The 24,936-nt window shown below is 37.8% G+C and overlaps 2 protein-coding genes and 1 long non-coding RNA gene across 3 annotated transcripts in view; 2 read left to right on the top strand and 1 right to left on the bottom strand.

Moving 5' to 3' along the window:
* Window positions 1–235: 235 nt before the first annotated feature.
* On the top strand, window positions 236–13,112 carry LOC107837938 (uncharacterized). The gene is made up of 4 exons (XR_001663990.1): window positions 236–322; window positions 8,049–8,603; window positions 8,716–8,782; window positions 11,260–13,112. It is a non-coding gene; the product is annotated as an uncharacterized LOC107837938 (long non-coding RNA).
* A 289-nt stretch (window positions 13,113–13,401) lies between these two features.
* Window positions 13,402–18,889, top strand: ankrd34c (ankyrin repeat domain 34C). The gene is made up of 2 exons (XM_007566390.2): window positions 13,402–13,919; window positions 15,999–18,889. The coding sequence occupies exon 2, from the start codon at window positions 16,050–16,052 to the stop codon at window positions 17,640–17,642; it is 1,593 nt and encodes a 530-aa protein (XP_007566452.1). The 5' UTR covers window positions 13,402–13,919; window positions 15,999–16,049; the 3' UTR covers window positions 17,643–18,889.
* A 17-nt stretch (window positions 18,890–18,906) lies between these two features.
* LOC103147847 (retinol dehydrogenase 11-like) overlaps window positions 18,907–24,936 on the bottom strand; it is a 7,091-nt gene continuing 1,061 nt past the window's right edge. Inside the window, exons 3-8 of the mRNA XM_016678806.1 lie at window positions 24,512–24,652; window positions 24,238–24,429; window positions 23,972–24,133; window positions 23,746–23,862; window positions 22,122–22,326; window positions 18,907–19,924 (exon numbers count right to left, since the gene is read on the bottom strand). Of these exons, the coding sequence (XP_016534292.1) occupies window positions 19,819–19,924; window positions 22,122–22,326; window positions 23,746–23,862; window positions 23,972–24,133; window positions 24,238–24,429; window positions 24,512–24,652 (923 nt within the window). The 3' untranslated portion in view covers window positions 18,907–19,818. The remainder of the gene's footprint in view (window positions 19,925–22,121; window positions 22,327–23,745; window positions 23,863–23,971; window positions 24,134–24,237; window positions 24,430–24,511; window positions 24,653–24,936) is intronic.

Consider the following 24,936-nt stretch of genomic DNA (forward strand, 5'->3'; position numbering starts at 1 on the left):
CACATGTGTGGTCACATGTGAATTTCATGGGATTTTTTTAAGCAAAGCATAGAATCAGAAGGCTAGTTTTTACCAGGCTAGTGTGGGTCAGGTGCAGTGATGTTTGTGCATGCCTTCTGATAATATCCTGCAGGCAATCCTGAGCTCACACACACTTCGTCAGGCTAATTAGTTGTCGCTCTCAATGTCACTTTTGTCTGACTGAGTTTGTGTTGTCTTCTTTGTCATGCAGAAGTCCAGCTTTCCGACACCCAATGATAAAAAGCTGTAAATTAGCCGCATGTCAGCGTTCAAAGAGACGGCTTAAAGTCCTGGAATTACAGTAATAAGGAACACAGATGTTTCCAAATGTTTATTTTTATTTCTAATTATTCTGCTTAAAGTTAATGAAAACATGATATTTAAGATTAGAGTAATACACCAGCTCCCCTGCCCCAAAAAACATTTTGGTGCTGAAATGTAAGCTTAATGAAACTTTAATACCTGCTTAAAGGTCATCTTTAAAAAGTACTTTTCATCTGAAAAATGAGATATAGTCTAATTTATTTAGTATGGCTGTGCATTGAGAAGCCTTGGAGACTGCACAGATTTACAAATATTAAACTGGCAGGGCAAACAAAGCAGAGTTGGTTTAACATAATCTAATCTTTTATTTTAAATTGTGCAGATTACATGCACACTGCAGAGTGCTGTAGGTTTCTGAACCACTATTTGCATTGCATTTTGCTATTCCCTGAATGTTCTTATAATTCATTTAAAAAATATATATATGTTTTTGTATTTTCATTTTCTCATTTTTTCAAAGATTTGTTTCACTTTTTTCTAATAAGTTTCCTGTAAAGAAAATCAGTCATAAAAGAAAAAACTACCTGAGGTGCAACTTTTCACGCCTAACTGAGAAAATGTTATGACCTATTTGATTGATTCAAGAAATACAACAATAAGAGCGTTGACCATAATAACACAGAGTGTCATGAGGAGTTCCCCCAGCTTTTAGAAACACTGGAAAAAGTGTTTATATAAAGTGATTGCTGTGTCTGCTTGGAATATGATTTTTACATGTGTTTATTTTTATTATATGAACCAATTTCCCTGAAATATAAAACAGAAAAAATAAAATAAAATAATGAAATACAATGTTAAAATATAATAATTTTGTATGCAAACAGGCCCTTATTCCTGTTTTATGATCTCAAATGTTCCTTGGTCTTATTGACACAATACTAAACTTATACGTACTATTAATAAGTAATGTTCATTGTCCAAATCCATGTGTGCCCAAGATTAGAGATAAAACTACTAAGAAATGCATCCCAAATTGCTAAATAATGTTGCAATGTACTGCAGAATTTGTGATATCTATTGAGTAAAAAGCTTTTCATACTGAACACATTAACGTAACATAATACACTACAAAAAATAAACAAATATCACCGCGTTTGAAAAAGGATTTTCTTTATATCAAACCTCCATCAAGCAACACGTGTACAAGAACCATGTGACAGCGCTCTTTTCTGTATCAACCTCTTAAAACACAACCAGCAGCTGTTGTGTCTCTCTTATTTCTTTCTTTCTTTTTTTTTGGTAAAAAATAGAGAAACTGTTGGTAGAACTGACCCCATTCAGTTCTTGCCACAGTCCCTTGTGGTTTGTGTTCTCTAGTTAGCTGCCCTGGATTGGGAATCACATAAATCATCCCTAAAAATACCCCCAAAAAACTCTGCTTTTGTTAGCACTTTGCTGTTGATCAGCACAAACGCAGAAGAGTAAAAACTAACAAAACTCTTCCTCTTTTCAAATATTAATTTGTGCTTCAATAGTGGCATTCTCCACTACCGAGAGACCATTTTAATGCAAGTCAGATGATGATGGAGCCTCTCAGTTGAAGCATTTGGACTTTAAATGAGCTATTAGATCAATAGCATGAGAGAAGCAGCAGGAGAAGCAGAGAAATCAGCATGGCTACTTACATATGCACTCCATCTGTTCACTGTATATACGGTGACATCTTAAAAATGCAGAAACAAACTCTTCTGGGCTGCACAGGCACAACACCTGGCATTTACTTGACAAATTGAAGACTTATTTGTGTGTGAGTGTCAGTAGCAGCATCTTCTTTGTCCGTCAGCAGCCTCAAGCAAACAGCAGCATGAATGCAGAGATGCAGTAGCTCAGGGATGACCTGGCCTCCTCCAACTAAAAGCTTTATCAAAAAGCAACGTTTTAGGCCTCGTCTTAAAAGCTGGCATCATTATTTTATAAAAATGTACCAGTCATAAATGTGTACATAGAAAATGAGTGTGTGTGCATGTTTGTGTAATTTCGATCAAAGAGGGAGAAGTAATTTGTAATGCTTAAATAATGACTGAAATTATCTTTTGTGGGCTGCCATGCGCCGCATCACCTCTTTGTCTTCTCACACTGACCAGATCTGTTGCTGTGATATAACAGGCCCTACATGTTGGACAGTTTTGTGTCCACACACTTGGACAATGAAAAGCACCGCATGAACCCTTTGATCAGCTCTAATGAAATCAGCCTTCCCCTCAATTCAACATCCATTGAGTCCCACTGAAGCAAGAACAACAACGCAGCTTGAATCAGACAACAGCACACAGCTGCACTGTTGTCAGTCAAAAGGTCACAAAAGTAGATCCTTTCAAAAGTAATTAAATTTTACATTTTACTAATGGTTTGTTTAGCATACATGCAATTGGTAAAATAGACATTGACAAACAGACACACACCCACAAATAGAATCATATATTTGTCATATCTGCTGTGAGGAGGAGGCACAGCAGGAAAAAAGATGAGAAACATGAGTCACCACAATGTGATACTGACACAGTCGTGTCACAGACAGCGTGCCAGCAGAACTACGGGTGTCTCCAACTCCTCGGGATGGGTGCCATTACTGCCCTCAAAGATAAGAGCGATGCAGTTGTTCTAAATGTTCGACTTTAGACTTGAAGGATAGCATTTTTGCGAAAACAACAGAACATCAAACTTATTTTTGTGTTTTGCCTGAAAGCCCGTTTTCAGGCTGAAGCAGACATAAAGGCTGTACCGACTCCGACCTTGTCTGACCCCGAACGAAGTGCTGCCCCGCCGCAGCTTTACAGTAATCGCACAGAGTCTATTAAACAAACAGAAGCATTTACCCCTAAAAGCCTTTCAAGCCAAGCTGAAGAGCTGGCATCCTATTACACAAGATATTGTTCTCAAAATATGCCAGCTGGAACGGTGTGTACCAGCTTAGAGCCAAACTCAACCAACTCCACGCAAACGTTGGGAGAACCCTGTAATAGAAATGATGTGTGCCAGTTCTTCCTTCGTCTGCTTACCGCGTGAGTCATTAAAAGCCTTCCAACATGGAGATCCCTGTTATGAAGTCTTTTGCAATATAATTGGTCTTCTTTTGGCTATATGATATGATAAAACTGAAATATAACACCTTTCAGTGGCACCAGAAAGAGCTTTGCACAAAACTGATTGGTGTTGTGCAAAAAATAAAAATAATTTGGAAGTGTAAAAAAAAAGAAAGAAGAAGAAGAAGAAAAAGCCTATCAGATATTAGAGTTTACATGAGACAGTTTCAATCTTAGAGCTTCAACACAAATGTAAAAAGTCATGGTTTCCAAACTGCAAAGGTTTTGTTTCATACCATTGCAGTGTTTAAATGTCATTTTATTTTATTATGAGGATAGTTTGTAATGTAAAGACAATGTGGAAGCAATTATTATTAATGGTTTCATCATTAACGTGAGTGAGTTTGCAGGGGAAGATAACCATGTACACTAGATCATGGAAAAAAACAAACAATATTTGGACTGGTAGAAAACAACAAACCCATTTGGGATTTGAACACAAGACAATGCTGATAACTGCAACATAGTGCAGCCTTATTACAGCTCTAATACTTTGCTCTATTAAGCAGTGTGTTACGTCGTTTTGGAAGAACTTTTTTAATTTTTAATGAAAAAAATAAAAAGAGCTATTAGAAACATTTAATAAATGTTAAAAATAAAAAAAAAGAAATTCTACTAAATAATTGTTAATGTTATTTAAGCTCAGAATTTAAAACCAGCAATTTCTTTAAAAATTGTATGAGTGTGGTTAGTTGATGTCATTCTAAAGTTGATGATTACAGGGAATACATGAGTCAGTGACCATTGTTCTCCAGCAACTGTTTTCAGTTTTCTCAGTTTCTTTTCCCAACAGCTGCTCTTTTTCTCCGTATTAAAGTGTGAATCCAGAATATTCTTCGAAGGAAAAAAAAAAAAGAGAAAAAAACACAGCTTCAGGGCAATATGCTGTGCATGTATTTATTCGAGGTGCAGAAACTGCTAATGAGAGTCACCATGTGTCGTATTGCACAGAGCTTCTAATCAATATAGCATGTTCAGGTTTGACACTTCGGCGCTACGTCTAACTGTTCCTCAGGAAACGCTGCCATTTCATTGTACACCTTCTGATCTGCTAACAAGGAATTCAAAGTGCCAGACTCACTGGCAGCTTCATCTGTACTATTATGTGCTACCTTATGATCATTTAAGCCAAATTAAAATGTCGACAATACATGGTATTTAACATTTTTATTATTATTATTTCTAACAATTAATTACAGTTTAAAGCACCCATGTCTCTATCTGGATGGGTAGAAGATAAAAGAATAGACAAGAAACATTAGTACTATTGTGGTCTGACCGAATCTCAGGCTGCTGTGTCTACTTTAAGTGGTGCTCTCCCTCTGGGATGTGGAGTGCTGTGAGGCAAAGACAACCGGTTCTTATCTTGATCTGCTCAGTCAGGTATGAGAGCTCCTTGCCCAAGGGAGCACCAGCAACGAGCCTCAGCCGCACAGGAGGGAAACAGAATGCAGATTAATTTTCCTTTCCTTTTCACTTGCCGCTGTTTGTTTTAATTACGTCGATTGTCTTCCTCGCAGCGTTTTTTTTTTTTTTTTTTTTTTTTGCCTTGCCGTCACACAGGCGGTTCATTATCGTGTCTATTTTGAACGAAAAATCAGACGGGGAAAGGGATTACAAAGCGGCAGAGTTACGAATCAAGCTGAGCAAGGCTCGCTCATTCTGCCTCCTGTTGGAAACTCTGATGCGAGTCCTGCCTGGTCTGTGTGTGCAAACAGCAGGGCACAAACACAAGCGACTCAGCCAAGTGTGTCAGCCGTATCAGTGTGATTTAGAGTGTGAGAGATAAACAGGTGATACTATGCTTCCAGAGCGATCTGTTACTTTTGGAGCGGAAGCTTATTTTTAAGGGTATATGGCCTTTTGAAATAATAATAATAAAAAAAGTGACATCAGAAAGATGGATGTAAGGATCTGTATAATTCAGTGACTGCTTCCTCATATTGACATTATTAACTGTCAAGAGAAAATCTGAATACTTGTGTTATAACATACTTCTGAAAATCCATTGATATGGAGAATTCTCACCTGGATATCAACACAGAGATTTGGATAGATGTGTTCAGCATTTAGATGTACCCAAACTAAGGGTTATCTTGGGCCTAATAATAATAATAATAATAATAATAATAATAATAATAATAATAATAATAATGGCTGAAATACTAACTTACAAAAATAGATAAATACATAAAAGATGTCTTTTATGGACCAATTCTGCTCTGAATGTGCACCTGTGATGTCTCATTACCATAACTACTCCAAAGGGGTGTTTCATTGTTTTTCATTAGGCTTGATTGCATTTATTCACATCTAGTTCAAAAATACAAAAAAATAAGACAAACACGAACCAGACAGCTCTTCACTGAAAAATTATTGAAGACGGTCTGAAATTTTTAGATTTTGAGTATTTTTTCCATCTCACCTGTAGTGTTCAGAAAAGCTATTTTTCAGTGTGCTGGTATATATCATTACTGAGATCATTACTTCCACTTAACAACACATTTCTACTGATAGCTGATTGTAGATGGCTTAGTTGTATGATAGGTTTTTATAATAAACTCAAATTACTTTACATAACGCTGAGGACATCCACTCTGGTTTCTTTAAAGAAGAAATTGGGTGAGAAAATGTAAAAACCTCACTCTGACAGTCCTCAGTGTTTCACCACTCCTTTCGTATAGCATTCAGGAATAATTACTGACTTGTGTTTGCCCTTTGATACTTGCCAGCTCTTCCCACCTACAAACACAGCTGAGGAGACCCAGCTGCAACACATATGCTGTCTTACACATGCCTCATCAAGAAACCCGTGTCTGAACAAACCTCCCATTTACCCGCGTCTTATTGTTAAAGCAGAATCACTTGCTCTCGTCGGAGTGGGATGATATACAGTCACTTAGACGGCTGATTTGGTTCTTAAATAATGAGTTATTATGACTGCAAGAGAAAAAATATTCAGTGTTCAGTTAACAGGTGGCAGGCATCCAGGTTTACAAGCACGTCCATGAAGCCTCGGCTCTATTGTTAGCTGAGTCAATGGGTGAGGACACATTTTGCAGAGGCTAAACTCATCTTGTTTGGTCCTGTCATGTCTGATTGTGCTCATCAACAAGCACCACAAGGACAGACCCGAATGATTTGACGTCACTAGCGACAGCGTACATTGAAAAAAGAAAAGCCTGCTCCTGTACCTTGTGCTGCAGAGGAGGTGTATTTTGGTCAGAGTGCCTCACATGGTGTCAAATACGTCACAGTCTCAGGGGTGTGAACCACGGCGCAGCGAAGTGAAGTTCTCTAACTCGCTGTCAGAGCAGCCACTCATCCGCACTGATGTACCCACATGCTCTGACAGACTAAAACTTATGACAGCTCTGAAACAATCGGCAATGAAGTCACAGCACAAAACACTTCTTCACACTGAGAGTTTAAAGTTATGCATAAAAATAATAATAATAATAAAACTGCTCTGCATTATACCCAAAACATTTGACTACAACAGCTGCAGATAAAGTAGAACATAAAAGGATTAAGCTCCTTAGTGATCTGAATACACTCAGGTTCTTTAAAGTTGAAACAACCTAGTTACATGACATATGTAGTGTCTATAAAAAACTATTTGTCCCTTTGCATGTTTTTCCCTTTTTATTACAAATCAATGATCATTCAAATTTTTATATATATAACCTGAAAACTGATTTTTACAAAATGATGTTAAATAATAATACTTAACATATAAAAGCAATTGCACAAATATTCACCTCCTTGAAGTCATTTTTTTGTAGATGGACTTTTGGCTCCAATCAGAGCCCGTAGTTTGTGTTGATCGGTTTCAATGCAGGCTTTCACATCTGGATGCTGCAGTTTTACTCCTCCATCATTGCTTGCGAAACTGTTGTGGCTCTCCGTAGCTGTCTCTCTATGTTAGTTCAACATTAGCTTAATATTACATTAAAATACAAGCACCACTGGATATTTGTTGCCAGTGAGATTTTGCCATTTTCACAATAAGGAATTTACAGAGTAGTCTTTCATTAGATCTCTTGTGAGTTAGCAGGGGCAGTCAATCGATATGGTGGTGTGAACAGAGATGTGACGGTCTCCACTGAAGCATCAATTCTGACTAATTAGTTGGTGAAGCTACAACGCAGGATCTAAGGCTCTGCATGAACACAATACAAAATATGTATACACGTACAAAAGAACATGTCAAAGACGTGAATAGCTTTGCTACAGGACTGATGTTAAAATTCCCAATGTTTTAAACAATGCTGTCATGTGTGGATATATCTTGAACACTAGATTAATGACAGGCCATTAAGGCTGCTTCCTATTCCAGTATCCAATTAAAGGCTTCCCAACATGTCCTAATAAGAGGGTTGTAGAGTTGATAAGCAACCAATTCTGAGGCTTCTGGCCCCTTGGCTTCATTAGGAGGATGTTGAACTAAAACAGAAAATGCAACACGGTGGACATCAAAGTGCCCACTCTGCAAAATGAGTAACAAACTCCTTATTAGATATGCACCAATCTCCTAGGATACAGCTGACATACACAATGATCACCAAGCAAAACTGTTGGCTGTATAATGCTCTTGAATAATGCTCAACTCAATTACAGCTCGCCAGAAGGGCAGGTGTTGGTCTGCACTGCGAGAAGTGAAAGAACAGAAGGAGCGAAGACGGGAGAAGAAGTGCAGAGGAGGAGTGGAACCGTTTCAACATCTCAAGTACGAGAAAGTAGCACTTTTCAATATGAAGAAGATGAAAGTGTCTGAAAATGTGTGATGCTTCATGGGTTATAATCACGACTGGGTGATGAGGTTAAAAAAAAAAAAAATTACTAGAAGCATATGTGAAGGGTTGGCGGGCTTTTAAGCTGGACTGGAGGCATTTCTTCTTTTTTTTCCCCTCCTAAATCTGAGGGAGGCAAGGAGCAGTCCGGTGCAAAGCTGCAGCAGGGTTCGTGCCAGTTTATTGCTGTCGCAGCCCACACATTCGCTTGATACAATCGCAGAGACACCAAATGCCATGAGAATGTCAAACTCGGTCTTTAAAGAGACAACCACCATGGAGGAAGAAACAACACGGTTTCGTCACCAACAGGTGATAAATCCTAGTCTGTCTCATAATGCAGGAGAAGGAGGACGGGCACAGCAAAACCAGAATATTTGCAGTAAGCAATTCTTCCACAATACTTCTGACTTTTAAACCTATAAATAACACCATAGTTTATGCCATTTACCCGTATACGAGACTGAAACACTCCTCCTCTGTCTGCCTGTCAGATATGAAGAAACTGACAGTAGCTGGCTAACTAAGCTTTGCACAGGAAGTGGAATCAGGATAAAACAGGTAAGAAGCTTAAGTGTAAAAAAAACCAACAACAAATCAACAGTTTTGGGGTGTTATGTGTCAGACTGTTTCTTGGTATCTAGCAGTTTCCCAGCAACCAGTGGAGGCTCCAGGAGGTTGCTGCTCCCAATACACGTATTCCCGATAAAACAGCTATTTGGTATCTTCACAGTTTTCACTTGTTTTTGGGGAGTATTTGAAAATAGAGCCGGTGAAATTTGTCACCTTTGGAGAGAGGGCCCTGCAAGCTGTTTTTCTTTTCTTTTTTTTTGTTGGTCGAGATTTCTTATGAACAGCTTTTTATACAGTTGAGTTAAAAATAATGCCACTGGGTTTACAAAAAGTGAGCAAATTCTTATAACAGCATTTATTCATGTACTTTCAAATGCACTGGGAACAACATTCTATTCAAAATGTAGAGAAACAAATATTAAATCCATCCTTCACTCTACATCAAGAGAAGTGCCTGCATTTGCTTGGCTAAACTCAAACAGTGATTTTGACATCACCCTTCAACTATTTTGATGGATTAAAACTAATAAGGTTGACACATTATGTCTTTTTTCAATATTTAGATTTTTAAACACTGGATGCTTTATTTATTTATCTTTTTCCTAAATGAAAGGTAAACCACGAAAGTCCTTCTGACAGAAAGCATCTGTCCATTTTTAAAGCTATATGAACAGAATCAAATATGTTCAGATACCATATGGTGGGTTTTAACACATTCCTCCATCGCTGATGAAATCACGTCTGATTCTCACCATCCTGAATTAGGTCTGTGAAGCCAGACGTTTAATCAACATGCGATTTCAAAAATAGATCCAGTAGTCTAACATTAGAACAATCAAGTGCAAATTGAAATACACTGCTCAAAAAAATAAAGGGAACACTCAAATAACACATCCTAGATCTGAATGAATGAAATATTCTCATTGAATACTTTGTTCTGTACAAAGTTGAATGTGCTGACAACAAAATCACACAAAAATCATCAATGGAAATCAAATGTATTAACCAATAGAGGCCTGGATTTGGAGCCACACACAAAATTAAAGTGAAATGTTCCCTTTATCTTTTTTGAGCAGTATAGTTCATTATGATCCTTAGATTGTAACGGTGTTCAGTTAAACGTTGCTTTCATTTGATTTATTCCTAGACCTTGTCATGAAATTGTTGATCTTTCTGAATATCCAAAATGTGAAAAACCGTTGATAACTTCTCTGTGTCCTTTAGCCAGATGCATAAATAGTCCTGGAGCTATACCCCAGCCTGATGAGTAAAAATCTCACAATGCAGACAGAAGAAAAGGTTATATTTAGAACGGGAGGAAGCAAGAGCAGCAGCTGCGATGTAAGATATCTGAAAATGGAAAGTGCTCTCTGGGGGTGACAGTGTTTAAATTATTTATTTCCCCCTTTAATATACCTCCGACAACAGCATTGTTGGGCCAAAGATCGCCTCATATGAGGACCCGCTGACGTCTCTGTGCCTCAAGGATCTAATGAATGCGTCTAAAGCTCTGAGCTTTGGCTTTGGCTTAATTCTTGCTCCAAGCCTCTGCAGACAGCAGCTCAGGGCACAACACAACTTATTTTTAAATCATAAGTTAGTTTTCCTTTTAGACGATACACTTTGAATATCTGCATACCAAGAAATTGAAACATCTTTCAAATGTACAGAGTATTACACAGAACAGTCAGAATAATTTCAGACAAAGAATATTCTAAATACATTTCTGAGGGGTAAGTAAAGATCGCCACAGTCCTGGTCAAAAGTTTGCATATGCACATTGTGTGGAAAAATGTTATATTAATCTTGGCTTTCAAAGATGTATGTAAGCTATTCATTGAAGCTCTGAAGGCATTAACAACGTCTGAGCTTAATTCTGGCTTGAGAATTGGTTGGGTGCCTTATAAATTATTTGGTTTCCTGGTACAGACAAGAGTTTAAAGTATAACCCATACATTTAAACAGAGCTGAGAACAGGTCAGTTCCAGAAGATTAGCATTAGTCAGTACTGATGTATTTGTGGTGAACTTTGTTTACACTGGCTGGCTGCAGGTTTTGTAATGTTAAAAAATTTAGAAGAAATCTTCCATTTTCATTACGTTTTATTGTCAAATTCATCAGTAGAACTTTAAGTGCTTGACAGTTTGTGTTGTTTTTCTTCAGTTTGAAAAAAAATACTTCTTGTTATTGATGCTAAATAGCTCAGTATTTGTTCAACCATAAAAACATATTTAGAGGGCCTGGGGCTTGACCACTTGATTAAATACAAGTTTAGTCATTAAAAATACTTAGCTTTAAGTTGCTTCTGTTTTGCACCACATCTTCTTTGTCAGAGGAAATGTAAAACTGGCTTCATTTTTGAATGGTGACAATGTCGGCCAACAGTTTCTGGTTTATGGCCGGCTTGAGGTTTGGTTATTCCAAGGTTGTTCTTAAACATCTGAATATCTTTTCTTTTATTTCAGGTTTATGGTTTGGATCAAACAGTAAGGAGGAATCTAACTGAAGAATGATCACAAACTTGCATTAACACAGAATGTATAATACATAACGAAAATCCTCCAAAACTACTGAAATAAATCATTAAAATCCCACAGATAGTGTATTTATGAGGAGCAGATGTAAACTCATGACAGGAGCTGTACCTATTCTTTGCTTCTATGTTTGTGTTTAATGCTTCTTGAATATGGATGGAGAGAGATGTGTCTTTTGACTCAGTGATAATGGTGTGTGCTGTTTCATAAAACCACCTCCATGTGCCTTGTAAACAACACATCCTGAGGGACCGGGGAGCCAATCACAGGTGAAAAATCACTGCAAGCATTGACAACTGGAGGTCCTGAAACATCAGGTGTTTGGATGGGTAATAAACTGATCAGTCCTTGTCAGGGAGGGGAAAATAGCACGGTTCAACGAAAACAAATACAGCGCTTGCAAAGATTATCTCCACAAAATTCCATGAAAGCTAAGCTGTCATTGGTGGTATGTTGTGGGTCTGATTTACCTGTTCCTTGCAGTGCTGAGAACATCACTGTTCTCATTAGAAGCTGCCTCTGTGCTGTCTCATAGCAACCTAAAAATAGAAATGTCCATATTAGGCTGTATGGCGGTGATGGCTGCTACAAGTTTTGGCCTCTTTAATTGAACACTGTAAATATACATCGATGTGGAAAAATATGCAGCACCTAGTAAAAGTGTTCACACCGCCAGGGCTTTTTCACGTTTTGTGTTAAAACCAGAGCTTTACCATTGCAATGGTATTTTATGTGATTGAGCAACACAAAGCAGAGCATATGGGAGAAGAGATGGATATATGTTCTTAAATTCTTTATATGGATCCAGCTGCTGGCAGTACTTTGTAAAATCAAAACGTTAAGCCTTTTTGGTATTGGGTCTCCAGCAGCCTTGGTCGTATACAACAAAATTGAAATTTTGGCTATTATTTTTTATTTTTTTTTGCAAACTGGTTGTCAGATTGACTATGCCAATCTAACGCATAAATATCCGCTGGTCTAAACCAGGACATAGCACTGTAAGTTCAGGGTTCTCCTCTAGTTGAGAATTAACATCCGCTCAAGTTTCAAGTGTTTCTGCAACTTCCAAAACGTTTACTTCCAGGAAATGTATGTTGCTGCATCCATCTTCCCATCAACTGTTTACAACTTTTCTGCACCTCCTGTAGAAGAGTAACTATAGGGTTAATAAGTTTAGGCTGGGATGTGGTGTATTCTATGTCCTAGTGCTTTTTATGTAGCCCAACAGGTTTCATTTTTGTCTCATCCGATCTTTATTCACGTTTGCCGTGGCAAGCTACAAACAGGACTTTTTACGAGTTTCTCTCAGCAATATCTTTCTGCTTCCAACTCCTGCATAAAAGTCTGATTTTTGGGGTGTGACTGCCCTGTAGTCAGATTATCTCCCTTGGGTGGTGCATTTTTCTGCAGCTAATCTCTCTGACTGATGCTCTCTTTATCAGCCAATTTAAAAGCCTGGTAATGACTTGGTATAGATCTGCAGTTATGACAGTCACTTCTCATTTTGGGTTGAAAAAAAATGCTCACTTAAATGTCTACAACTTTATGCCAGACTTGTCTACAGTTTTCCTTGGTGTTTGTGGGTCTGTTTGGTCACTAATGTTCTCTAACAGGCCTCTAAGGCCTACACAGAAAATATTTATTTACACTGAGGTATAATTACACACAGGTGAAATTTACTGGCAAAATAAATTTGAAGGAAAGGAGTTTCACTGGAAATTATGTCGGGGTATCACAATGAGGGGAACTTTTTTTTTTTATTGCCAAAAAAAAGTTGGAGTTAAGCATATCAGTTTGAACAAAAATTAATTTATGTACTGATAATAGAAATGGACAGATTGTGTTTTTTGTTTGTTTGTTTTTTAACCCCCAAAGAACTTATAGGAAGGCTCACAAAGACATACACGTTATCTTTCCGGTATGTGTTATTCCGTCCCTAATGTGGTGGTGAAGGTGTACGTGTTAATTTTGAAGCGCAAATCAACTACTGTTCACTGAGCAGATGAATTCATAATAAAAGGTTCACTTGTTTTTATCATAAGCCGCCCAAAACGCTTTTCTGCTACTTCCATTCTTCAGTGTTCCCTCTGGTATAATCGTAAATAAATACATGCGAAGCAATCGCAATGTCAATAGGAGGTGGCGCTCGTTTTTTTTTTTTTGTTTGCGTCCTGAAGATGTAAAGATCAGGACATAGGTTTTTCATCAGACGCAGTTTATTTCGGGAGACTCTGACGTCAAGAGACAACACGTTTCATTCAACAAGCAAGAAACTAAGTTATTTATAACCCTCCGCATCTCCAGGTTGTGATCCCTGAGTGCGCAGTGAAAGGAATACACCCCATTGGACTGATGTAGCGCGCCTCCGTAACAAAAAGCCACACAGCTCGTCATCATGTGCTCATGGTGACAGAGAGGGACGGCGCACTGTAACCTAAACTAGGACGCATCGATGGGAGCTGCCGCGGCTGGAAAAATAAAGGATACCGCAACAAACTTTGTGTTTTGAATCAGTCATTTGCCCCTCCATGTATAATCCCTCTCAGATGGCACCGGACACTTTGGACATGGAGAGACTCTTCTCTGAGCAGGTAAGCGCATGAAGTTGGTCCCTGAGATTGTTCAATTGCAGAAATGATCGCGAATGAAGGTTTGTGAACTTTATGTCCTTGTCTTGCGTCGAGGCGGGGTGACTGGCAAACAAGACTCACATTCCATGAAAAAAATAAATAAATAAATACAGATATATTCCTCATAAACACAGCTTATTATTTGCAATATAATTTAAATATAGCCCATTTGCATATTTTAACAGAAGATTATCCAATCTGTTTCAGGTTATAACAAAGCGCGTCTTTCTTGCCAAGTTCATCGCGACGACTCAGACTGTTTGCTGGCATTAAACATCATTTAATGCTGTGCTGCTGTTTTTAAATTTAGATATAAAAACGTGACGCTAAATTACAGTGTCTTATACACGTATGACTCACTAGAAATACGATTAATTTAAACATATCTGCTTTTGTATACAGGTTATGGTAATAGAGGGCAATCTGTTTTACTGATAAAATATCAGTTTTGAATGTTTTTAAACAAAATTAAACAACCCGATCATGGATCAGTTGTGTTTGGAACTCTAACAGGTTGTGTCACCTTGTTCTCCTCCTCAGTGCATGGAAAAGCTACATGTTATATAAAAGAGGCTTTTGTCTGATTTGTTATTTACCCTAAAGAATACATCTACTACAACAGATTTGATATTATTAACTTATATTTATGATTTTCATGTTATATCAGACTGCCACCTACTGGTTGTGAAAATGTAGGTAAGCACTAAATAAACAAACAGGGAAGTTGAAGTAATTCAATTTCTATCTTTTTTTTTGTATCATTTTGCTTTGTTTCTGCACAAAGATGGTCATACTAAACACAGTCGTACTAAACACATAGAAAGTGCAAACATGCATTTCGAGCCAAGCAGATGTTGGCACCTATATCTGCCTTAGGATACAATTGTTCTCTCCCTCATCACAAACACAACAGGTGAAGTTTATTTTTAAAGATAAAGAGAACATTTTTTTATTTATTTTTTTACTTTCGAGCTATTTAAAGTCACAGAGAAGTACAGGCATGGAAGTGAACACATTCCTAGAAACATAAAGAACAAACTCCGACTAAAGGAATCAAGATGTAATTTTAAAACTAGAATGATGCTGTTGATTGTGATTATCAGAGGAATTGTGCATCACTTTAATGGATTCATTTGGATTGTATGTTAACAAATACAGTTATATCTCTGCACGTGAAAAATCTCAGAACATTCCACAAACACATGACTTGAATCACAGATATGCTCTGTGATTGTTATTGTATCTGTACAAAAATGGAAAAATATAAGCCCAATTTTGACACTAAGTGTTTAGCGTAAAAAGGAACAACCCTACTTTCTGGGGCATACCTGTACCATTTTACTGTATGCCATCTTTTACTTCTTCTCCTGCTCCAAAATTACCACCAGCTTTTAGAAGTTGACATTTCTTCCCCACAATCTGCATGACACAAACATTCCCAGTCTTTGAGAATGTGAGGTAATTTGCTTTGGCTGTAATTTACGTAAATACACACAAAAGCATACTAAATTCATACATAAGGTATTTAAATATGGGCAAGGTAAGTCAGTGAACAGACAATGGTTTTTGGATGGACTATTTTTATAGTAGATCTGTCTTTCATCGTATTTGATAATTACAGTTAAAGGAAACTTTTTTATACAGGTGGTATGGCTTATTGCCCAGGGTGGCAAAGTCTTGGGGAAGCAGCCAGGACATTAAAAACTCCGTTACTCCCAACAGGTTTTTTTGATACTTATTTTACATGTCAGTTTAATAAAGAACAGAATTGGTATAAAGTGACTGTGACTGTCAGTAGTAATTTATGAAGTAATTTATTTTTTATTTTTTTGCAGCTTCAGAGTCAGTTTTGATTAAAGAGCTCATTGTTTTTTAAGGAATCTGCATACCATTCTTCTAAGAATCACTACTGATTAAGGGTTAACTCAGATTTGCACACAGCTTGGTCACACAGATATTTTCACGGATAGCCCTGTGAATCCTATCTTCTAAATTTTGGAAAATGTTGAATGCTGAACTAATTCCACACTTTCTTCAAAGGTCTGTGAGCTGTGAGTTCAACACTGAGAGGACCTGCAGCAGATTGGGGATATGGCAGACATTTTGGAGCTGCGCACAGATGGAAACTCTCTCCTGAAGGCAGTGTGGCTCAAAAGATTACGACTCACCAGGCTCCTGTTGGAAGGAGGTGCATACATCAATGAAAGCAATGAACGTGGAGAGACGCCCCTCATGGTGGCCTGCATGTCGACACACTCCGACCAGCAAAGTGTGACAAAGTCAAAGCTTGTCAAATATCTGCTGGACAACCAAGCAGACCCAAACATACAGGACAAGGCGGGCAGGACAGCCCTAATGCATGCCTGCATCCATAGGGCTGGGCACGAGGTGGTGGATCATCTGCTAAGCAACGGCGCTGATCCCAGTCTGGAGGACAGGAGTGGGGCCTCGGCTCTGGTCTATGCCATCAATGCGGACGACAAGGAGACATTAAAGTTACTTTTGGATGCATGCAAAGCTAAAGGAAAGGAAGTAATCATCATCACTACAGACAAGTCACCATCCGGCACTAAAACTACCAAACAGTATCTAAATGTGCCGCCATCTCCAGAGTTGATCGAGAGGTCATCTCCAGAATACTGCGCCTCTCCCTCCAACGTCAACGTCACCGCATCTTCCACATCTGAGCAAGAGCAACAAAACACAGTCTTCAGTTTCCAGACAAAAATAAAAACTTCTGTCACAGCATCAAAGCTCACAAATGGACCCACATCTCCAACTCGCCGGCCTGCAAACCCGAAGCGAGCGCGTTTGCCTCAGCTGAAGCGGCTGCAATCAGAACCCTGGGGCCTGATTGCTCCCTCTGTCCTTGCTGCAGCTGCTGCACATGAGGAGAGTAAGAAAGCCAGCTCTGATGAAGATGTTGTTGCTGGAGTGAATGGACTCTCTCTGAATAAGCGATCCGCTTTGTCCCGGCAGAGCAGCATGGATGAGAAGGAAAGCCTTTTCCCACTGGTGGGGGACCAGCCGTGCAAAATGACAACCTCGTTATCAGTGCCGCCAACATCTAAGCCGTCATACGAAAGATCTCTCGGACAGCACCAGCCGCTGGCTCGCCGCAGTACCGTGCCCACGGAGCAGGAGAACGGCAGCAGCTTCAGCAGTGGACAAGTCAGCCTCAGAGACACGTTGCACAGGAGACGTCTGGGAAATGATCACTATGACTCAGACTCGCAGCTGTACTCAGACTCTGCCATGTTAGACTCTCCTAAAGTCCCAGTGGAGCGAAGGAAGCTAAACACTTCTCCACTCGCCATGCTCACCAGTTCTAGAGAATCTCTTGACAGCAATGCGAGCACGTCCTCTCCAAGCACGGCACGAAGGCGTCCGCCTGGCCTCCTGGAGAGGAGAGGCTCTGGCACACTACTATTGGACTACATCTCCCACACTAGGCCCGGCCAGCTGCCCCCTCTCAATGTTAACCCAAATCCACCCATTCCTGACATTGGGGCCAGTAACAAGCCCTCTTCACCCCTTCTAGCAGGTATTAAATCTATAGCCCCAGTAGCACCAAACACACCAAAGACAGGAGGTCTCAAGTCAAAGAAGAAACTTGTTAGAAGGCACTCTATGCAAGTGGAACAGATGAAACAGCTTTATGATTTTGAGGAGCCTCCACATTAGTTAGGTATGATGTTAATGCAGCAAATACTGTGGTAGTAGAAACAAAAGCACCCTATAATGGCAGGAAGTACATCCATAGGTTCAGCTGTGTGTACATACAGCTAACTAGATGTTGAATAATGTATAATTTAAAACAAATAAATCTACATGAATATATATTGAATCTAAGCAATATAGATAGATTTCTTTCCTGAGTTACACCCAGATTAAGGATTATCTTTACAACATTCCCTGTGTATGTATTACTTTTGAATGTAAATGTGAATACATGGTACCCTCTTTTTGCCAAATGCTCTTTAACATGATCATATAATTTGTGAGAAACATAGCAGGGTTCATTTTGTAGCCAGCAGGCCACTTGGGTAAACTTTCTGCATATGGAAATGATCATTTCTCTGGAAAAAGATACAGGAGAGATTCACTTCTCTGAGATGTAGCTTTGAATGGGATGAAACCTGACTGTTTGTAGCAATTTTGTAAAAAAGTGCCTTCAAGCGAAAGAAATAAAAAAAAAGACAAATGAACAGATATATTTATTATATGAAGGCAATTCATTTATGTTCATGAATTTATAAGGATAGTCCTATTGAATTTCTGAAGTGATATTCTGTTAAAGGGATAGTAATTATTTTCTTACCTGAAGGTGATAATTCTCTTTGTCTTTATTAAGTACAAATCCAGATTATTAGATTCCATTGAAGTTCAATTGTAATCTCAAGAGAAGCCATGATCAAAGCAGGTGTCATTAAATAACTCAAATCGATAGAATGTCATAGCAATTTTATGCCAGTGACATTTTAGCAACTTTTAAGCTGTCATTAAGTTTGCATTGGGCAGTTATTTACAAACATGCTAATGTTAATTTACAAATAAACAATAATAATAATAATAATAATAATAAATCAAAGCTGGAGGTTGTGTGCCACAAATGGTCTTCCTTTGTGAAACACTTATGGCTAACGTGAAGAATTTCCAGTCGTTGTGGATATATTACAAAACTCTTGTGAGTAAAATAAATTTGTGATGAAAACCTAGGATTAAAATTAAACAATTGTATTATAAAAAATTAAATTAAAATTGTAATGCCTGACCAGATTTCCATAACTTATTGAAGAAAAGCCTTCATAAAACATGATGCCACTGTATTTCAGAGTGAGAGCAGGGTGTTCAGGGTGATGTTTGTTAGTTTTCTACCACTCAGTGCTTTTCATATGGAAACAAGATGTCTAGTTAAAAAAAAAAAAAAATTCTTAAAAGGCTTTTTTTCCCCCCATCTCTTCATAAGAGAGTTACTCTGGTCAGAACCTATTAATTCCTATATTTTTAGCATGCGTTTCACACAGGAGGGTCATTGGTGGCGCACCACATATACTGCCTTCATTTTCCTTGTAAATAATCATTGACTTCTCTGTATATATCATTTCATTACAAACATGGTGACAGATTAAGGGTTATTAAATAGAGTTTTCATAAACTCTCATAATATTTTTGAGATTGGAGTTGTTTGTGACATTATGGATCTCGGCTTAGTTGACTTAGGATGAATTTTGACTTTGTAAAGGTGTAGTAAAGACATTTACTGCTCAGCAGAATCTCACTTCAAAAATATTGAACTACCCTTTAGCAATGTCTACATTATTCATTTGACATAAAACAAAATAAAGACAAAGAATGAGTGAACATGATATTAATCAACATTATGCCTTATAGGCAAGACAGTAGGCTATAAAGTTTGACAATTTAATGCTCATAAAAAATGTCAACGTTAGCAGTGTTAAAAAAAAAAAAAGTCTCATGAAAGCTCATGTCTTAAATGTTTTTTTCATGTAAAAGCGGATAATATATAAGCTCCCAGTCCACGCAGACACTGGTGAAATGTCATTTAATGACAATTTAAGGATCGTGCAGCTTCCATGTAACTTATCTGTGAAGCAGTGCTACTTTTTAAACAGAGAAAACACAACATAGCTGAATAGATAGTATTTTTGCAAGTAGTTTGTTGTACATTCTAAATAAATGTCTATCAAACGTGAATTACTGTGTTTTGCTTGCCGACTTTATTTGTTAAAAGTCACGCTGTTGCTCGCCAGAAAGACTGCCGGTGCATTATCGGGGTGGCTTTGCGATGCGTTTAGTGCCGTGAAGACGACGACAGCCATCGCCACCGTCATGTGCGTCACTCGGACTGTGTCAGACCCACCATGGAGGCGCTCAGATCCCACAGCTTCTTGGCAGCTTCATCATCACGTCCCTGAGGGGCGGTAGCTTTACGGGCACAGTCGCTGCAGTAATCAGGGAAGGAATTGGATGTTAAACACATGACTTGATTCACACAAGTACGCATGAGTAAGTTAATCATTCGGCAATAAATGAAAGTAGCTGGCAACCAAGCGGTAATTTACAGGGTAACAAGGCAATATTTGTCCAAGATAATGATGGTCATTCAGCCACCTCTTGGTAAAGAGACGTTGTAAATTTAATAAGTAAATTTATCATTGTCTGCAGGATAGTTTTTTCTTTCCTCCTCACAATCCAAGATCCAGTCAATATTTTCTTTGTGTTTGCTCCATTAAGAACATCATTGAGTTTATTAGATTTATAGACAGTGGGGATCAAAACAAGTTAATGAGGAGTTGGGGCCCTTTTAAATTTGCAAAGAGAAAGATGGAGACAAATACTTAATTACTAAACAGCCATTAATGAACAGCAAGAGTGTTAAGTTTAATTAATAAAAGCAAATGCCTATTGTATAGTAGAAATAGTGGTTATTATATTATATGTTTTACATTTTATTGCATTGCTGAAGTATTTTTACCACACGACTACTAGTATCAGTGCAGTTACTGGGCCTTATGCGATAGACGAACACAAAGCAGTGAAGAGGAATGAAAAATGCCTAATATTTTTTAGTAATAAAATTGTGGCATGGATACGTATTTCCTCCTCCTCACTCAGTACTTTGTAGAATCACCTTCCACTGCAAATACAGCAGCTTGTCTTTTTAGCAAGTCTACAAGGTTTTCAATACTTGTCAGTTTAGGTCATGGGTCTGCAAACTTTACATCCAAAGAGCCATTTTGCACTCAGTCCAGCTAGAGTTGCAGACTCATGGTTTAGGTGAATAGGCGGTCTGCAGTTGCGCCAAGCTCTTTCCACATTAAACTCCACTGACCTGTTTGCAGCATACCTTGATTTTAATGAAACTGTTTTTCACTGATGTTCACTAACAAAGCTAAGAAATTCACCAAACGGCTGCATTTATATCGAGACTAAATTACTCACAGGTGAACTCTAGTTAGTGATAATTTGACCTTTAAAGGGAACTGGTTGAACTGGGTTTTATTAAAGGGTAGAAGAGTAAAACAGATACAGGAACACTTATTTTCTTTTTATTATTATTATTATTAAAAACAAAAAAAAAACTGTACTACATTAGTTACATAAAAGCTGAATAAACACCTTAAATTTAAGTGTTAAATAGTTAACATAATGCGTTTTGAAAAGGAATACTTTTCATAAATTCTATATATCATATGCCATGTTTGCATATGAACTAATATGGTAAACTGGCCTTAGAAAGGCAAGAAAATGAGAAATCACTTTTAAAATTGTATCTTCCCTACTTAGTCTTTTTTTCTTTTACATTGATGTTGATGCACCTACTTCTACAATATCTGCATATTGTGAAAGAGCTTTTCTTTATAGGTACTTATCAACCACCTCTGTAATGTGCTTCACCTTTACAAGTTCTTTAAATGCGTTGCAGATAATTGCTTTGGTTTTCCAGCCCACAGCTATGCTCTCATCAACTCAGCAAGCAGTTATTTTGTGCTAAGCTGCTAAGAAAGCTCTGCTGCACCCATTGTACATGGCCTAGAAAGCACAGCTTGGATGACAGACAATGTCACCACATTTGATGGTGATCATAAAGCAGCAACCTGAAAAGGTGCAAATATCCCTCGGGAGTCAGCAGAGAGCAAAACAGAGTTAAAAGCAGCATGAATGCTGAGTGAAATTCATCATGACAAGGCTCCTAATTCGTAATGAAGGTTATTGCTGCTGTTTGCTGTGCTTGATTAAAAGCACTGCTGATCAGGACATTTGGCAGACCGAAAACTTTACAACTGATCAAATTCTAAAGCAAGTACTTTTTTTTAGATATCTTAGTGAATTTATTTTAGGTTTTATTGAATTTTCAATACATGTAATATGCTGCTAAACATAATATAAAAACACATAAAGCACATAAAAACACATATCCAGATGAAATTTTTAATGTTAGATTGTAACGATCTCGATCGTACTTACTTCAAGATGATGCAAAAAGCACCACTAAAAGCATAAAATAAGACCAGTCAGTCAGCAAAATCAGTCTTGTTCTGATGCTGAATTGAATTCACATTATTTGATAAATTCCCATTAAATCAGACGCTGCAATATTGGCACTGATAGTTGAACTAAAGATGATGAGTGACTGACCTGTAGTACAATCCACTCTCATTTTCCAGGCTTTTCTCCACTGCACAGTAGATAGTGGTTTGTGCGCCCTCTGTGGGATTCTTAATGAAGAAGCTGAATGGTTTGTATAACACTTTCTTCCACAGGGGTATGGTGGGCATGAAGTGTCGGGCAAGCTCGGTGCGAATAACTCCAGGGTGGAGGCTGTACGTTGTTACTCCAGTACCTAAATAAAGACACAATGTAAGACTTGATGACCTCGATGCATTTACCCTTGTAAAGAAGCCTGGAAAAACTTAAAATCAATCTTAAATTACATATTTTATACCTCACACTCATAACTATTATTCAGAGGGCGAACAAAACAAGATTTTGTTAATTTACTGGACCAAAAACAGGTCCAAAAAAATAAATGTCAATTAAATATTTGTGTTATTTTATTATTATTTTTTTAAGTTAGCATTACATGACTTCCCTGTTATATAATTCTGATATGATACAGAGGCAAATTTCTCTTAATATTCAATATTGGAGAGCCAAGAAGCTTTAAGCACAACAAAGGTATGTTGTGTCTATTTTCTTAAGTTAGAGGGTGGCTATAGACAGCTGAAAGATATAACTTTTTTTATTTATTCTTTTTTTTTTTTTTTTTTTTACAAATAAAGGTGCAAATTAAGTACAGAAAGCTTTTCCGTAAACCAGGGTATTGTCCTGGGGCCATTAACAACAGATCAACAAGTTAAAACATTTATATGGAATTTTATGGACGGATGGTGTTGAGCTTTTCACATTTTCTTACTTTTTTATTCATTGTAAGTTAAGTCAGTTTAAAAGACTGCTGCCATAAATGTAATAAAACACATTTCAAATCACTGATGTTCGTTTAGAGCCGTCTGTGAGGAAAGATGGAGTAAATCCTTTAATGTTCCAGGGTTTTAAACAGTTTATGTTCTGGGGCACACATGAAAACATCCACATCCTCTTTGGAATTCTTTATAGATTTTAAATTAAGAGACAAGGTGCTGTGACTGCTGTTGCTCTTTGTGATGTGGCTAATAGTTACCTGGGATGTGTCTCTCAGGTTTTATCTATTTAACAGCTGTTAATGTAAATATTAAGTTTTAGAGGGTAAACTCTGTTAAATTATCGTAATCTAGATCCATGGACTCTTTATCCAGACCCCAGCACTCTCTTCAAAGTTCACAAAAAAAAACAAAAAGGGAGAGAAACTGACAAATGGAAATGGGACGACTATGAGTTCTAAGGGAACAATGTAGGTCTCATTTGGAATGCAGATTAGCAGTTTATGTTGGTCTTTTTAACTTAGAAAACTGACAGTACAGTGGGTGCTCTTTGATGCGATTGGCCAATTGCATCAAAGAGCAACTAAATAAACGATAATAATAATAATAATAATAATAATAATAATAATAATAATAAATAATAATAATAATGTAGCATTTCTTGCTACTTAATAGAAAAAGTAAAATTTGGATTTATAGGGAGATGATATTACAGGATTATATTATAGGAATTTATTTTATAGATTTTAAACCATCTTTGCAATATATGTTGATATCTGTATGCTGGAACAAGAATCTGAAAATACATTATTGTTAAAGTAATTCGAAAAAGAGCTTAGTACCTTGTAACCTTTTACTCAGCTCCCTTGTAAAGAGGATATTGGCGAGTTTACTTTGAGAGTAACTTCTCCAAGGATGATAGTTTTTCTCTTGATTTATATCATCAAAGTTGATTTGGCCTGTGAAACAAAGACAGGACATTCTTGTTTAAAGAACAGCAAAGACGTAAGACATAAAAGAACCATTGAAAGATTTCACAGCAGAGCAAATAGGAGAAAAGAACTTCACCTCTTTCATGTGCTAAACTGGAAACATTGACAATGCGGCTTGGTGCTGACTGCTTTAGGAGATCCAAGAGGCAGTTTGTCAGAAGGAAATGGCCAAGATGATTCACACCAAACTGCATATCAAACCCATCTTCAGTTTTCCATTGTGGGCAGCTCATAATCCCTAAAGATAAGAACATTGGTTTATTTACTTAACCACAGAAACATCTGACAGCTGTTGAACATGAAACACCCATGATCAAGAGTCAGGTTTGAGCCGTTAGCCACCTGCATTATTGATGAGAACATCCAGACGCTTTTCACTTGCTGAAATGTCTTTTGCGAGCAGACGCACCGACTGCAGGGAAGCCAAGTCCAACTTTTTGACAACAACGTTGTCATTTCCACTCGTCTTTTTAACGTACTCTGCAGCATTGTTAGCTCTGTCCATGTCTCTGCAGGCCAGGATTACCCTCGCACCTGTCACACAAAAGCACAAGCCGTAAGATTAAACAGAACCGTGTCTTTCTCACAATATTTAACACCAAGGTAAAATATTAACCTCTTCTGGCCAGGTCAACGGCGGTCTCTTTGCCGATTCCAGTGTTGGCTCCGGTGATCAGGACGGTCTTTCCATCTAAGCGGGCCTTGCTGCGACACACACCACCGGCCATCCATTTCTTAAATCCAAACAAACCCACTCCTGTGGAAAAAATGTCCAGATAGTTACCAAAATAAATCTAAAACCTATTCTATCCGTTAGTGCTTCCTTCAAAAATTAAATGTGTACATAATGAAGATTACTAAGCCATTTTTTTTAGAAAACCCAGATGATGATGCCATATATTGGGAAGCTTCTAATACAATTTCCAGACACCTGAAGGTGTCATGTTTATCTGTGAAAAGCATGACGCAAAATGTGAATGTCGATCGCAAAACAAAAGAAAATGCAATTTAAGATACGAAGTGAAACTGGTAAGTGTCATC

Source organism: Poecilia formosa, unplaced genomic scaffold (genome assembly GCF_000485575.1).
Source record: "Poecilia formosa unplaced genomic scaffold, Poecilia_formosa-5.1.2 Scaffold191, whole genome shotgun sequence".
Lineage (NCBI taxonomy): Eukaryota > Metazoa > Chordata > Actinopteri > Cyprinodontiformes > Poeciliidae > Poecilia > Poecilia formosa.